The sequence below is a fragment of the Glycine max genome, chromosome 4 (assembly GCF_000004515.6).
Source record: "Glycine max cultivar Williams 82 chromosome 4, Glycine_max_v4.0, whole genome shotgun sequence".
Classification (NCBI taxonomy): Eukaryota; Viridiplantae; Streptophyta; class Magnoliopsida; order Fabales; family Fabaceae; genus Glycine; species Glycine max.
The window spans coordinates 1,924,363-1,938,615 of NC_016091.4; the positions used below are offsets into that span (position 1 = coordinate 1,924,363).

Consider the following 14,253-nt stretch of genomic DNA (forward strand, 5'->3'; position numbering starts at 1 on the left):
TTAACGGCGATGGATGAAAGTTAGCGATCGAATATATTTGTTACATTTTTTTACACTTTTGGGAACTAAATTTTATATTTTCATCTTTCAAAAATGTATTTTTGAGTGAATTACACATTCAAAAACAAAATTGGTTATTTACTCATTCATATTCCTAGAGAGTGAGAAGATGAAATGTCAATTAAATATTATAGGATAAATATGTTCATATGTTGACAATTAGAGATGATCACGCTGGCAATCATTTTAGGGACAAATTCGTCCCTATGTGCTACGTAAACTATTTTATTAATAGTGACGGATGAAAGTTAATGATCAGATATATTTGTTGCACTTTTTATACTTTCGAGGACTAAATTTTGTATTTTCATCTTTCAAAGACGCATTTGTCAGCAAATTACATATTTAGAGAAAAAAAGTGGTTATTTATCCTATGTTTTATAAGTTAGTCTTATGTTAGCGTTTTTTCTATTGTATGTTACATTAGTTTTTCATTTTTTTTTTAATTTTAAGAACTAAATTTTAATAGCAATTATATGTTTAACTTAACATATTTAAATATAGATTTGTTAGTTGATTTAAAATTTATTTTATCAGCATGCTTTTAAATAAGCTAATAGATTTTAAAAAGGCTAAGGGACTTATAAAAAAACATCCATGATAGATAACATGTCATGTTTAGGCCTTATTAGTTTTATAAAACATGTTAGATTTATTGATGCAAAGTCTGATTTGTCCTGTTTCTATTCCTACCCACAATATGTAACATAAGTGATTAAAACTTTAAGTATATGAGAGAGATTCGATTGCTGATTATGTGAATAAAACTTTATTTTTTGGATATTAATCTCATGGCTTTCAATTGTGGGATTTTTTTTTTAGAACTGATGTTGTTTTCAAATATAGGACTTAAAACTGTGACTTTATCAATTACACTTATAGAAGTATGTTTAAGGCCCATAATTATTATTTTGTTAAAATTATTAATTATTAATAACATTAATTCAAAATTAGTAAAAGAATCAAGTATGAATCAAATTTAAAAAGATAAACGACTAAATTATTTTTTTAAATAAATAATCAGATTGAATCTAATTGGAAAAAAAATGACTAAAAATGTAATTTAGTAAAAGAAATATAGCATGAACCATGCATGCATATAAGTTAAACTGTTTATTATTTAAAAATACATTTTAAAATCAAATAAATAACTTTTATTATCTGACTTTAATATTGTAAAACATTCAAATTGAAACGATTAATAATATTTTAAAATTAATCATTATCTACCAACATGATATGATATGACATAATTTACAAATAATTTTATCTTTTAACCATGTATTCATTAATACGATCATAAATTGTATGTATGAGAAAAATCTTTTGGATGATTTAAATGAATTTTGGAATCTTGACATATTAATCTTCAACTCTTTACAAAGGATGAAAGGAATAGTTGGAGCTCCCCCAAAAATTAATCGTTATCTCTTGCCCCGGCCCCATGCGTGAGAATTTCTCCTTCCATATAAATGCTTTGCATGGAAAAGCAATTAAGAATATATTCTTGTAACTCTCCATTGAACAAACGCCGCGCGTGCCTCTCATTTGGTATCAATCCCAATTCCCAACTGGGAACTCGATGCAAAGAAAAGGTGGTCCGGTTGGAGGTATAATAATCTACCTTGGAATTTATGCTAAAGCAAACCATACAGAAATCACAAATATGGTTGTTTTTTCCTTACTATAAATTCTCTAACAAGCAGGCAGAGAGATTTGCAAGTAATTGAAATGGTGTGGCCTTTGAAGGAGAGAAGGGGTCCGGCATGGAAGCAAGGGTGGACAAGAAGCACTTTGTACTCCCTATCTGCACCTCCGTTGCAACTCTTGGCCATAGTTGCCATCGTCATGTTTTTGTTATTTGTTCCGTCCTATATAAACTTCAAGTCAACCGTGCAGACAGCCACCATCGGCTTCCACGTGTTCCTCTTGTTCTTGCCCCTTCTGTTGATTTTTGTTGCCTACACCATCTCTAAATACGGTCCACGCCTCGTGGTTCCGGCGCCGCCACCATTCTTTGGTGGCATTCGAGTACGCACAGAAGCTGGGAGTGGGGGGTTTCCTTGGGGCGTAGCGGCGTTGGTGGTGTTGCTCTTGGTTTTGGCCTCTTACCTCTCCGATTTCAGGTCCATGTGGTCGCCACTCATTTGGAGACCCTACTAGTTGCTACTACTATCATATATAATGTAAGTCATCGTATTCATATGATACCATACGCCAGATTAATCCAAATCAGTTTCTTAGGACCCGGCCAATTTTTGTGTATCCCATCACATCATAATCAGAGTTTATTAATGAATATATTGCAGTACTACTAGTTGGTCTCAATCTAATTAATTATACTCCCTTAATGGTTTGTTAATTTGGCAGAGAATAGTCAAATAATATTTGAGAAAAAATTTATATTTTTTTATCCACGTCCTCAATTTTTTTTTTACAAATATTAATTAATATTTTTAAGGTATTGGTTAAAAAAAGTATAAGTGTTTTTATTAGAAGACGAAAAATTGTGTTATCCAAGATTTTTTTTAAGTTTTTCTATTATTCATCTATAGTTTTATACAATAAATATTTTTTCTTTTTAATTCTTTCACCAATAAGATGAACAAACCTTTTTTCTTTTACTTTTCTTAATCGTGACTTCCAAGATCAATTTAATTTCAATTATCATTACCACCATCTTGGATACCTACAAACATCTCTTTGAATTTGATAGAAATCATATGTAGAATCATTGAATGGATGGTCATATGAACCATAGCTAAATCTAAACGAACCCCTTTAAACCATCACACTAATAATAGATTTATCAAGTTTTTAATATGGATGAGACACAATGAACTATGAGTGAGGACCCGTAAAAAATATTTAAATGTTCAAGTGAGTGAATGTTTTTATCAGCATAACAATATATAATTAGGCCGTCAGGTCAGACTGGATTGGGCCTTAAATTATAGTATTTTTACTCTTAAATTGATTATTTTAAAATATATCTATATATGTTTTGAAAGCGGTCGAACCATTTAATATATTTTTAGTCCACATTGGTATATTTTGGTTGATCACCATATTCTCCAGATTGATTCCCCCTTCCGGCGTTTGCATAAATGGGCCATTACGAAATTGGTGAATGGGCCGTGCCGTCAGGTAAATGAAAGATGTACGGAGGAGATGACGTGGGAAGAAAGTCGTTGAGCAACCCCACCCGTCGCATAACTAATAAACATGCACCTCTCACCAGTGTTCACACGTGTCCTCCTAACACGTATTCATTCATGTCCCAACACACATTACATTACATTAGATTATCACGGGAAGAAGGACACAACACAAGTCAGAAGACAAGACAATCAATTGATTATTTTCTGTTCGGAAATGAAGGGTAGCAAGAGGCCCATCCACGCCGTCACGACATGGGTTCGGCGCCAACCGCCCAAGATAAAGGCCTTTCTCGCGGTGCTGTCTGCCCTTGCGGCCTTGCTCTTCCTCAGAATCGTCGTTCACGACCACGACAGCCTCTTCGTCGCCGCCGAGTTTGTCCATGCATTAGGAATCTCCGTCCTCATTTACAAACTCACCAAGGAAAAAACCTGTGCCGGTACCCACCAATCTCTTTCTTTTTCTCATAAATTAAAATATGAAAAAAATTACCCTCAACATTTCAGGTTAGGGTTATATTAAATTGGACCTTTGGATATTTGGATTGATGTCATTTTTGTGGTGTTAATGTACGATCTTGTTAGGATTTTAACAGAAATTAGTCTTACATATCTTTTCTAATGTGTTTGCATGTAAGATGTAACGGTTGATTTTAAATCCTTGCAGGGCTTTCGCTTAAATCGCAGGAGCTGACGGCTATGTTTCTGGGTGTTAGACTTTATTGCAGTTTTGTGATGGAATATGATATACACACCCTACTCGATATGGCAACCTTGGCCACCACCCTCTGGGTTATTTATATGATACGTTTCAAATTGAAATCTAGTTATATGGATGATAAGGACAACCTTGCAATATACTATGTGGTTAGTTATCCAATGCCTAATCAACTCTGATATAAGAGACTTTTTTTTTTTTTTTTTAACTACAAAACTGCAATTGGTGGAAAATGTAATTTATTCTGCAAACTTTTAGGGTAGGATTGTGTTAAAAACAGTTTAGGAACTTCTTAAATTTATAAAATTATAAAGTTTATTATCTGTATGGTTATTATTAACTGTATTTATCTTGCATAGAAACTGCACCTCAAAGCCTCAAACTAAAGTTTAGTTTGTGATTCTTATTGTTGATTCCTCGTACAGTTTTCCAGAAAAGGGGAAGGGAAGGGCATTGTTTGATTGTGTGTTCTGTCATTCCTGCAAGCTTGTTTGGCTTGATTACCTGTTCAAAAACAGATATTTTAATGTCTGATTATGAGGACAGTGATTTTGGAGGCGTGCTTAGTTCAAATTTTTGTTTTTTAAATCTTTATTGATGAATCACATTTTGAAATCTCAAAATGGGTTCAAGGAAGCAGAAATTTCACCTTATCATTTGTTACTATTTTTGTAGTTTTCCCTTTACCTGTGAATTTTTGGAATGGAAATGTCTTAGTTTCAAACCCAAGTAACCAACTTTATCTCTAAAATGGAAGTATTTTCTGTCATAAGAACTAGGATATTGTATCTTTCATGTGACTGAATGAATGGATGATTAAATTGCTATGCCTGAGTATGGAGTGTTCTAATTTTCTTTTACCAAAATGCAGGTAATACCTTGTGCTGTGCTGTCCTTGTTAATTCATCCAACAACCCGGCATCATCCACTTAATAGGATTCTCTGGGCATTTTGTGTTTATCTTGAAGCTGTTTCTGTTCTCCCTCAGCTGCGGGTCATGCAGAACACTAAGGTCTCAAAGATATGCATTTCTGCCTTTTACCTTTTCTTTATTATCTTTTGAATGTTTTAAATGGTGATGATGATGTGGTTATTACATCTTCTTTTGCTAGTTTGTCTTCACTCTTCATAAATACAATTATCATTCAACTTTGCCTGTTAGTCTTTCTAAACAAAGTTGGATTTAATTTTTAAATTAAACTTTCAGATTGTTGAACCATTCACAGCACACTATGTTTTTGCTCTTGGAGTTGCAAGGTTCTTGAGTTGTGCACATTGGGTCCTCCAGGTTTGTCAAAATTTGAACTCCTCTAAGTTTTTATCACCTAATTCTGGAAATACGTATACAAATTTATTGTAATATCCCAGAGATGTTTGGTATGGAGAATTTCATATTTAAAACATTGGGTCTGCCGCTTGAATGTTTCTGTATGACACTTCTACTTTAAACTAATTGTTTCTGTATGACACTTCTACTTTAAACTAATTTACCACACGACGATAGGGTTCTGATGGTTCCTAAGGAGAGTTGTTGCATAAGAATTTTGGCATCAAGATCTTTGGCTTGCCAGTTATATCTTTTGGCCTTGTCAACCATTAATATCCAATGATAGATAGGCCTACGATATACTTTGGCCTAGTTTTGATTACCTTTTACCTTATGTCAGCCTTTCAGTAGTAAAACTCTATAGGCCAAGAATGTCGAGCTCTATTATGTTGGTAGGTGATTATATAAAAGAGCTTTTAAAAAAGTTGAAGTGCATAAATTAATTTTAACTTATGCAAGAAATTTGATTCATTTACCCCCTCGATTGATTTTAATTTCGTTTCCTATGAGTATTTGTTAAGAAGTTTATTTAAACTGATTCTGTGATTAAGAGCATGGCTGTGTTGTCTTCCTCAGGTATTAGATACTCGTGGACGTCTACTGACTGCATTGGGTTATGGATTGTGGCCTTCTATGGTTCTTCTATCAGAAATTGTCCAAACTTTCATTCTGGCAGATTTTTGCTACTACTACGTCAAGAGGTGGATAATAAAATTATCAGAATATGCAATATATATATACACACATATAGGGTTTTGCTAATATACACACCAACTACAGAATATCTTAAAATATACAATAATATAGCTTGCTAACACACTCATACCGAAAAACAAGGGTGTGTATGTTAGCAAATGCTTGTGGGGTTGGCTAATGTACACACTCTTATTTTTTAGTATGAGTGTGTTAGTCAGTTATAATTAGATAATATGTTAAAATACACCAATGTTGTAACTTCTTAACGCATTCATACTTAAAAACAAGGATGTGTACATTAACAAATCACACACACATATGCTCTTGTCAACTTTCTGACCATTTTTTCTTCTTTTTTGGCTACAGTCTTGTTGGGGGACAACTTGTTCTTCGACTTCCTTCAGGAGTGGTCTAACTTAAACATTCAAGTAGGACGTTCCTTTAGCATGCAGCACTCGGTAAGTCAGAGTAGCTAGTTGATCTTTGACGTGTTATGTATCTATCTGCGGTCAGAGTGAACAGAGTTGAGAATGTACTATACATGTAACATCGTGAAATTTTAATTTATCTTTTGATCAGTTCAAGTTTGTGTTGGTAGTTAACAGATAACAAATATATTAAATGATCCTTTGGATACGAGCAAATACCAGTCGCAGGGCTTGATGGATATGATCAAACCAGAACTCTACTTTACCAAACCTCGTGTTTACGTATCAATGTTGCCTAAGAAAATCACAAGGTGTTTTAAGGCATTGTGCGCTTTGGAATTGGAGTGGTTTCTCTGCTTTCTAAATTAACCATTCGCAGTCCAGGAAAAAAAATATCTGGATAAGTTTTTCTATAAAGATTTATAGGAGAACAAAATAAGAAAACAATAAAATGATTTTTTTATAAATTAAAATTATTTTATACATAAGTTAAAAACATTTTTTTGAAGGAGCTAGATTATGCATAAGTTAATTTTAATTCACGGGAAAACTTTTTTATTTTTTTCTTACAAGTTCTTGTGGGAAAAATTATCTAAACAGGCTTTATATTCATGAAGTTCCTATTATGTGTAAATAAGTTCAGTTTATGTTTGACCATACAGTTGATATTCAATTTTTTTTTATAAGAGTTAATTTATTGATTATAAAATTTTAAAGATTTAATTGATTAAAAAAGAATGTAAAAGATTAATATCATACATTATTTAAATTAATTGAGAAATCAAAATATGATTGAGCGGGCTTTTGAAATACAAACGTATTTTTAATTTTATGCACTTTTATGTTTGTGATTAATTTTACAAACTGAAAATTGTAAATCATTTTTATTTCTTTTAATTTACTGAAAAAAATGATTTTGATAAGTAAAAAAATCAATCAAATGACGCAAGGAACACTAGACAGCACCTTATTTTTTCTAGACAGCACTGAAACTAAGATGTACCCAAAGAAACTTAGTTTCGGCGTTGTCCAGTGTGTGTGATTTGATTTTGTTTTTTGAATGATTTTAACTTTGTTAAATTAATTATAATTAAAATGATACTGTACAATAGAGTAATCTATATTTCCAAATCCTATCTTAAAGTCCATAATAAATTTCAGTATAAAATTTTCAAAACCTGCTTCTAATTACTGTCGCAGAAGATCATGCATGCTAAGAATGGCTAACCACGGTATCTAATTACTGTCGCAGAAATAGGTTTAGGTTCTATATTAATAACTTTCTGTGTGAGTATTTTTAAGGAAATAAAAAAAATATACCATCTATTACTATTTATTTATTGGTGTTATGTCTACCATTAATACCATCTTCACTATCATCTTATTTACAACCATAGTGTGACAAAAGTAAATATGATAACCATAATCATAATAATAATAATGGTATTGATGATGATAAATGTATAGTGAATATAATATAATAGTGATAATGGTAATGATAATTATGATAAATGTGAACATAGTTATAATATCACCTTGTATGTATTTTTTAAAAGAATGTTAAATTTGAATTAACTATCTCAACTGTATACTGCTGTGAATAATTAGAATATGCACATTTTACCACCTTAAGTGTAGGTTAGAACCTTGAAACTAGTAAAACAAATTTCTTCACTATCTCAACTATTTTATTTTTTTCTCTATTTATATATATTATCCCTTTAATCGTTTATCCTTTCAATATTTTCTTTAAGTTTGATCTCTAATCCTTATGTCCAGCTTGATTTATTTTGTCCATACGGGCATTGAACAGAATAGACAAAAAAGATTAGTCTCATATTACCGTGTAACAGCTGTGGTGGCAAAGCATACAGCTGTCAGGGTTGCCTTTGTATCTCTTTTCCTGTATTTTAGCTTACTTTACTTCTTCCTATCTCACAATGTTATTACTTGATATCAAAATTCATGATTTTTTTCCCTAAATACATCTTCTTTCTTCTGTTTTTTCTCAATATATATTACTTAGCAATTTAATTTTTAATATATACTATTTGAGATTTTCTCTTTCTTTTTTATTTTTTTATTTAAAATATTATAAAATATAAATATTATATTATATAATTTTTTTAATTGGTTTTAAAATTACTTATTTATTAAATTAAATTTTATAATTTTGTTTTTTTATTTTTTTAAATAAAATGATATTATTAAATATAATTATTTTTATTTTATTATTTAATTTACTTAACATAGGTGAATATTTTTATTTAAAATCTAAATTTTCTAATATAATTATTTTTAATATAATTATATTACTAAATATAATTAGTTTGTATTTTTAAACATATTTTCAATATAGCAGATACTACTCTTTGAAATTTTAATGTCTATCGTACAAGATAGATTTATCAATTATTTTTTTTATTGTACTTTTTAGTTTATTTTAATATTACTAACTAATTTTCTTATTTTTTTAATTAACCAACATAACAAAAAAAATATCAACAATACATAAATTTAATTACAAAATTACATACAAAGTAACTAAAAAATTGTACTATAATTTTATCCAATATTTTTATTTTTCTTTATTTGTATATTTTTTCTTTAAAAAATAAAAACAAAATTATAAAATTTAATTTAATAAATAAGTAATTTTAAAACCAATTAAAAAAATTATATAATATAATATTTATATTTTATAATATTTTAAATTAAAAAATATAAAGAAAAAAGAAAGACTCAAGTAGTGTATATTAGGAATTAAATTAAATGTAGATTGAAAAAAAAATAAAAGAGAAAAAGTGTTGTTAGGGAAAAAAAAAACCTACATCACCATCTCTCAAAGCCTTAGTTGGCGGCGAGCCACTTAACAAATTCTTGGCTGTTATAATAATAACCCCAGCACCTGTAATTTTCCGTGCTTGGTTTCAAAAGCCGAACCCTTTCATTCATATATCTTCCACTATTCCCCTCCCCCCTCCCCAGTAATGCAATTTAGTCCCAATACAATGATCCTACTTTTGTGGTCTTATATACACATAATCAAATTGTATTAGGTCGCGCTACATATGACATGGCCAAGAAAATAGTATAGCATGCTCTTCCCCTTCAGTTGCAGTCAAAAGGCGTAGTTAAATGAAACTTCAGATTGCTCTGTATATTATCATACTATTCTTAAGCTGTTTTGCGTTAGGTTTGTTGCAAATAAATCTGACGTGATGTTATACTTCAAAAAGATATAACCCACTGTAGGGACTGCCTAGTGGTGGAAGTTGGAGTAAAATGTATGAGATTATAGGTTAAGTCTAAGTGTAATCATTGTAATTCACCCAAAAAAAAACTACTTCAAGAAGATTACTATGTTAAAATTGTTGAAAAATTTAAGGGTCGTTGACTTGTATATTAATCACTAATATAACATATGGCTTAGACAATGTATTTGGCAGAAGACAATACTTGTATTTATGGCTTAATGAATGGCTGCGTCACTTTAGATAGCCATCTGGATAGTTAGTTCATCACGAAGCAAAAGCACTTTGTCGCCTTTTTTATTGCGTACAATCGATGGTTCTAATTCCAACAGCTCTTTTCACTACCAAATGCCTACACATCAGTCACTAATGGAGGAGTATGTAATAAAAACGTTCAATTTCAGCGTGTCCTATCAGTACAAGAGTATCCCGCTCCCATTTTTATTATACATTATCTTATCCGTGCTTTATACACATGGATTAATTTATAATTTAAATTAAAATGCTATTATATTTATTGTTATTTTAAATTAATTAGTTTCACAATATGTTTTTAATCAAAAATTTGAAAAATAAATAGAGTAGAGCGGTGAAAATTATTTCTAATTTTTGTTAGCTGTTATAATTTTTATTTAACAATCTTTATACACGCATACTAGTGTTTTAGCAAGCTAGCACTCACTCATTGTTTGTAGTATTCTAGTTTAACTATAAATAAAGACTCCTAGTTTCACATTCCATGCACTTTTCATTGTTTGTTGTTATTTTTAATTAACAATCTTATACACGCATACTGAAGAGTGAAGAGCTTAAGCAAGCTAGCACTCACACATTGTTTGTAGTATTCTCTTTTAACTATAAATAAAGGCTCCTAGTTTCACATTCCATGCACTTTACATTTTCAAGCACAATACCTCTTTCAAACTCTCTTTGCTATGGCTCTCTCAAAGCTTCTAGTTGCATCCCTTCTGGTATCCTTTGTCCTCTTCCATCTCGTTGATGCTGATGATCAATCGGTAATTTAATTAATCCTTGTTCATTTCTATATATATATTAGTGATTCATTCTATATAGTATAAATAATCCTTGTTCACCTTATAATTAAATTATTGTTTTAATATTTAACTAATTTATACATGCTTTTGAGAAACCGCAGGCATACGCACAGACTCAGGGTTCTCTTGTTCAGCAGATAGGTATTGCACCAGCATCTGTACGCGCGTTAATTTATTAATTAGAGAGCAAATATTTTTTGTTAAAAAAAAACAGTGGGCAATGACAACGAATTGCTTAATTTTGAATATATACCTACTAAATTAAGGAAAGGTATATGCTCCCCTGATTTTTTTTTCGGACAACTCTGTTTAGCTCTGATCAAGTCGTCTGAACCAATTAATATATCACCAAATTTAGAACAGAATTGATGTTATCGATTAGAAAAGATAATTGTGGCAAGCAAAATGTAACCATAATGTTAGTTTATAATTTTATCAAACAGTTTACGCATGGTGTGCTCCTAGAGAATAAATTGATGGAGCAGCGAAAATTCTATTGATTTGATTTTGAACTAATTGGGAACTTGATGAATTGATTTCAGATTGTAATGCTGCATGTGCTGCGAGGTGCCGTTTAGCATCTCGTCAGCGCATGTGCCACAGAGCGTGTGGAACTTGCTGCAGACGCTGCAACTGCGTGCCACCGGGAACTTCCGGTAACCAAGAAGTGTGTCCCTGTTATGCCAGTCTCAGAACCCACGGGGGCAGACGCAAGTGCCCTTAATTAGGGTGTGATACCTTCCAACCCATGCAAGTTATTACATATACAGATAAAATTGTCAGTGTTGTTCCAAGACTACTAGCGTTGGTGGAAAATAAACCTGTATGTTTTCAATGCATGTTGAGTCGTTGCGAGAATTTGTGAGTGTTATGCTTTCTCTTTATCGCCTGTTGTATCGATCATCAAACTTATATAATAATAAAGCTTCATTGTTTTGCTATTTTGGGTTAATGAGACTGGAGACTACAAATTTAGAGGTTTATTACATTACATAGTGTTAATATCGATTGATCTAGAAACCTTGACTTGTTGAATAATATGGAACAAACACATGTCCATGATCCAACTAATATTATATGACACGTAATTGAATTTTTTTATTTTAAAAAATAAATAATAAATAATACACTTTCGGCCCCCTTTAATGCTTACTGATTGGGATCATAAATACATAATGATAACATGCATGGTAACTATCAGGGACGGACACTGTATTAAAGGGGACCGAAAATTATTTTTTATACAATTATTTAAAAATCTAACTTTTAATAAATAATAAGTTTAATAAAAAAATTATTATTAATTTTATTTGTAAAATTAGATATATGATCTACTAGAAAGAAAAAAGTTAAGTATATATAAACTCAAAAATCTATTTTTCTTATATATTTCCCTCTATTAGTTTTCTTTTAATCTTAATTTTTTTATTATATGTACATAAAGGATCCAGGGAGGGAATTGGATCACTGGTAACAATTGTCAATTTGGGTTGGGGCTAAGGGGTTTTATACACACTCCATTTAACCCTCCTTAATCCTCTTCATCAGTAAATGCCTAAATGGAGTTAGAAGCTACCCAGGATGACATATCCTAGGTTACACGCGCAATCTAAAGGCAAGGTGTTGGCTTTATTACCCTTTGAGGCTTGAGGATTGGACCTAGCTTGTTCATCTCAATGTGAACAAGAATTTAGGAAATAAAAAATATTATACTGATGTAGGAAATAATAAAATTTAATGAAATAAAAAAACTTACATATAAATATTATTAGTATTGATGTTCGATCAAAATTGATGTTTCAGTTTGGTATAGTTATTATTTTTATCTTAAAAGTTATGTTTGTCGATATAGTTTTTTTTTCTTATTCTATGTTTGGTAAAAGTAAAAGAAAAATTAGTTAAATATTGAAAGATTAGTTAATAATTAAAGGTTTAAAATTGTTAAGCTAACTTATGAAATAATAAGAGTTTCATAAAAATACATGTTAAAGTAACCGATAAAAGTGAGATTACATAAACAAACAGGCTTATATGATACTTTTGTGTTTTAATTTTATTTTATTGATAAAAATATATTTGGGATATCTATTATTTAAATTTGTAATTAATTTCAAACTCTTGTATTTTTTATTTATAGATAAATTATTTTAATTACATTTTTAGTTTCAATTATATATATATATATATATTGTATATTATACTATATTCTTATTCTATAATAATAAGATAAACATTGTAAACATGTGGTTAAAATAAACGTGTAATTTAAAAAAAAAATAAATAAATAAAATCCTATTGTAGAAAGAGGAAGAAGAGAAACACCAAGAATAATAAAATTCTACTTAAAGTAAAAAAATAAATTGTAATAAAAATTAATATATATTATAAGGATAAATAGAAATAAAATATAAGGAGTTAGAAAGTGATAATTTACAAAATGTTACTTAAAGTAACATTCCAAACAATATTATAGATTATTAAAATAAGTTTATTTATCGGATACAATTAATAATACAAATAAGTTTTTTAATTAGTAAACAAAATTTTAAAAAATTAGATGAAAATATTTGATAAACATATATTTAACAGCTAAAAATAGCAACAGTTATTAAAATAAAAACATTAATAATACTTATAATTATTTAAAATTTAATTTTAGCCCTAAACAAATCAATCCATGGTGGGTTGAATAAGACAAAGCTCTATTCTTGGGCCAAAATCTACGTGCTCGAACCCGAATATGTGTCACTCATTATCCAATTTGAAGCCTACATTGTCTTTGGGCTCTGGCTACAAGAAATACCGAATTGCTTGAAAAAACATTGGCATTATACATTTTTTTAACATTACTCTGGTCCATTATATTTTAATTTTTAAAAATTTTATTTTGATTTTTTATATTTTTTAAAATTTCATTTTGATCTCTTATATTTTCAAAAATTTTATTTTTATTCTTTATATTTTCGAAAATTTCATTTTAATGATTTATATTTCTAAAAGTTTTATTTTAATTATTTTTGTTAATTTTCATTAGCAAAATTTAATGCATCATTAAGTTAATTTTAAAATAATGGTGTTTAAAAAGCATTACTATCTTTTTAAAATAATTTAATTTACCTACTTCTTTAAAGTCTTCTTCAAATTCCATAACCACTATAACGTAAATAATGTAACTACCTTTCACTCAAATCCACAACCTTAAAAACACTACAATTATCATCAACAAATAACTCAAATCTACCACCTCCATCCATCAGCTATGTGTCATCCCATAGACACATAACAATCCAACACCAACATAAATCAAAAGCATGATTTCAATGATGATGAGAAACTTTAGTCTCACATAATGGTGGTGATTGTGTGTTTTCCTTTGATTTGCTAATGTTTGTGAATGAAGATGAGAAGAAATAATTAAAATAAAAAATTTAAAAATATAAAAGACCAAAATAAAATTTAATGTATTAAAATAAAAGTTTTGAAAACATAAAAGATCAACATGAAATTTATCAAAATTAATATAACAAAATAAAAAAACACTAAAATATATTGGACAA

The 14,253-nt window shown here is 29.6% G+C and overlaps 3 protein-coding genes across 3 annotated transcripts; all 3 read left to right on the plus strand.

The window, feature by feature from the left end:
- Positions 1-1,654: 1,654 nt before the first annotated feature.
- On the plus strand, positions 1,655-2,374 carry LOC100790925 (uncharacterized). Its single transcript, XM_041014758.1, has 2 exons — positions 1,655-1,670; positions 1,767-2,374. The coding sequence occupies exon 2, from the start codon at positions 1,792-1,794 to the stop codon at positions 2,221-2,223; it is 432 nt and encodes a 143-aa protein (XP_040870692.1). The 5' UTR covers positions 1,655-1,670; positions 1,767-1,791; the 3' UTR covers positions 2,224-2,374.
- LOC100787747 (ER lumen protein-retaining receptor erd-2.2) lies at positions 1,779-6,537 on the plus strand. Its single transcript, XM_003523441.5, has 7 exons — positions 1,779-2,246; positions 3,139-3,658; positions 3,886-4,085; positions 4,808-4,948; positions 5,144-5,224; positions 5,840-5,964; positions 6,326-6,537. Exons 2-7 carry the CDS (start codon positions 3,286-3,288, stop codon positions 6,372-6,374), a joined length of 969 nt encoding a protein of 322 aa, XP_003523489.2. The 5' UTR covers positions 1,779-2,246; positions 3,139-3,285; the 3' UTR covers positions 6,375-6,537.
- Positions 6,538-10,527: 3,990 nt separating this feature from the next.
- On the plus strand, positions 10,528-11,635 carry GASA4 (gibberellin-regulated protein 4). Its single transcript, NM_001252707.2, has 3 exons — positions 10,528-10,657; positions 10,798-10,837; positions 11,239-11,635. The coding sequence occupies exons 1-3, from the start codon at positions 10,577-10,579 to the stop codon at positions 11,418-11,420; spliced, it is 303 nt and encodes a 100-aa protein (NP_001239636.1). The 5' UTR covers positions 10,528-10,576; the 3' UTR covers positions 11,421-11,635.
- Positions 11,636-14,253: the final 2,618 nt, after the last annotated feature.

Bases quoted from the DNA above. Each gene is read 5' to 3' on its own strand.
- LOC100790925 (XM_041014758.1), top strand. From the start codon at position 1,792: ATGGTGTGGCCTTTGAAGGAGAGAAGGGGTCCGGCATGGAAGCAAGGG.
- LOC100787747 (XM_003523441.5), top strand. From the start codon at position 3,286: ATGCACCTCTCACCAGTGTTCACACGTGTCCTCCTAACACGTATTCAT. The intron at 4,086-4,807 runs GTTAGTTATCCA...ACCAAAATGCAG, and splicing joins ACCTTGCAATATACTATGTG to GTAATACCTTGTGCTGTGCT. The intron at 5,225-5,839 runs GTTTGTCAAAAT...TGTCTTCCTCAG, and splicing joins GTGCACATTGGGTCCTCCAG to GTATTAGATACTCGTGGACG.
- GASA4 (NM_001252707.2), top strand. From the start codon at position 10,577: ATGGCTCTCTCAAAGCTTCTAGTTGCATCCCTTCTGGTATCCTTTGTC. The intron at 10,658-10,797 runs GTAATTTAATTA...GAGAAACCGCAG, and splicing joins TTGATGCTGATGATCAATCG to GCATACGCACAGACTCAGGG. The intron at 10,838-11,238 runs GTATTGCACCAG...AATTGATTTCAG, and splicing joins TTCTCTTGTTCAGCAGATAG to ATTGTAATGCTGCATGTGCT.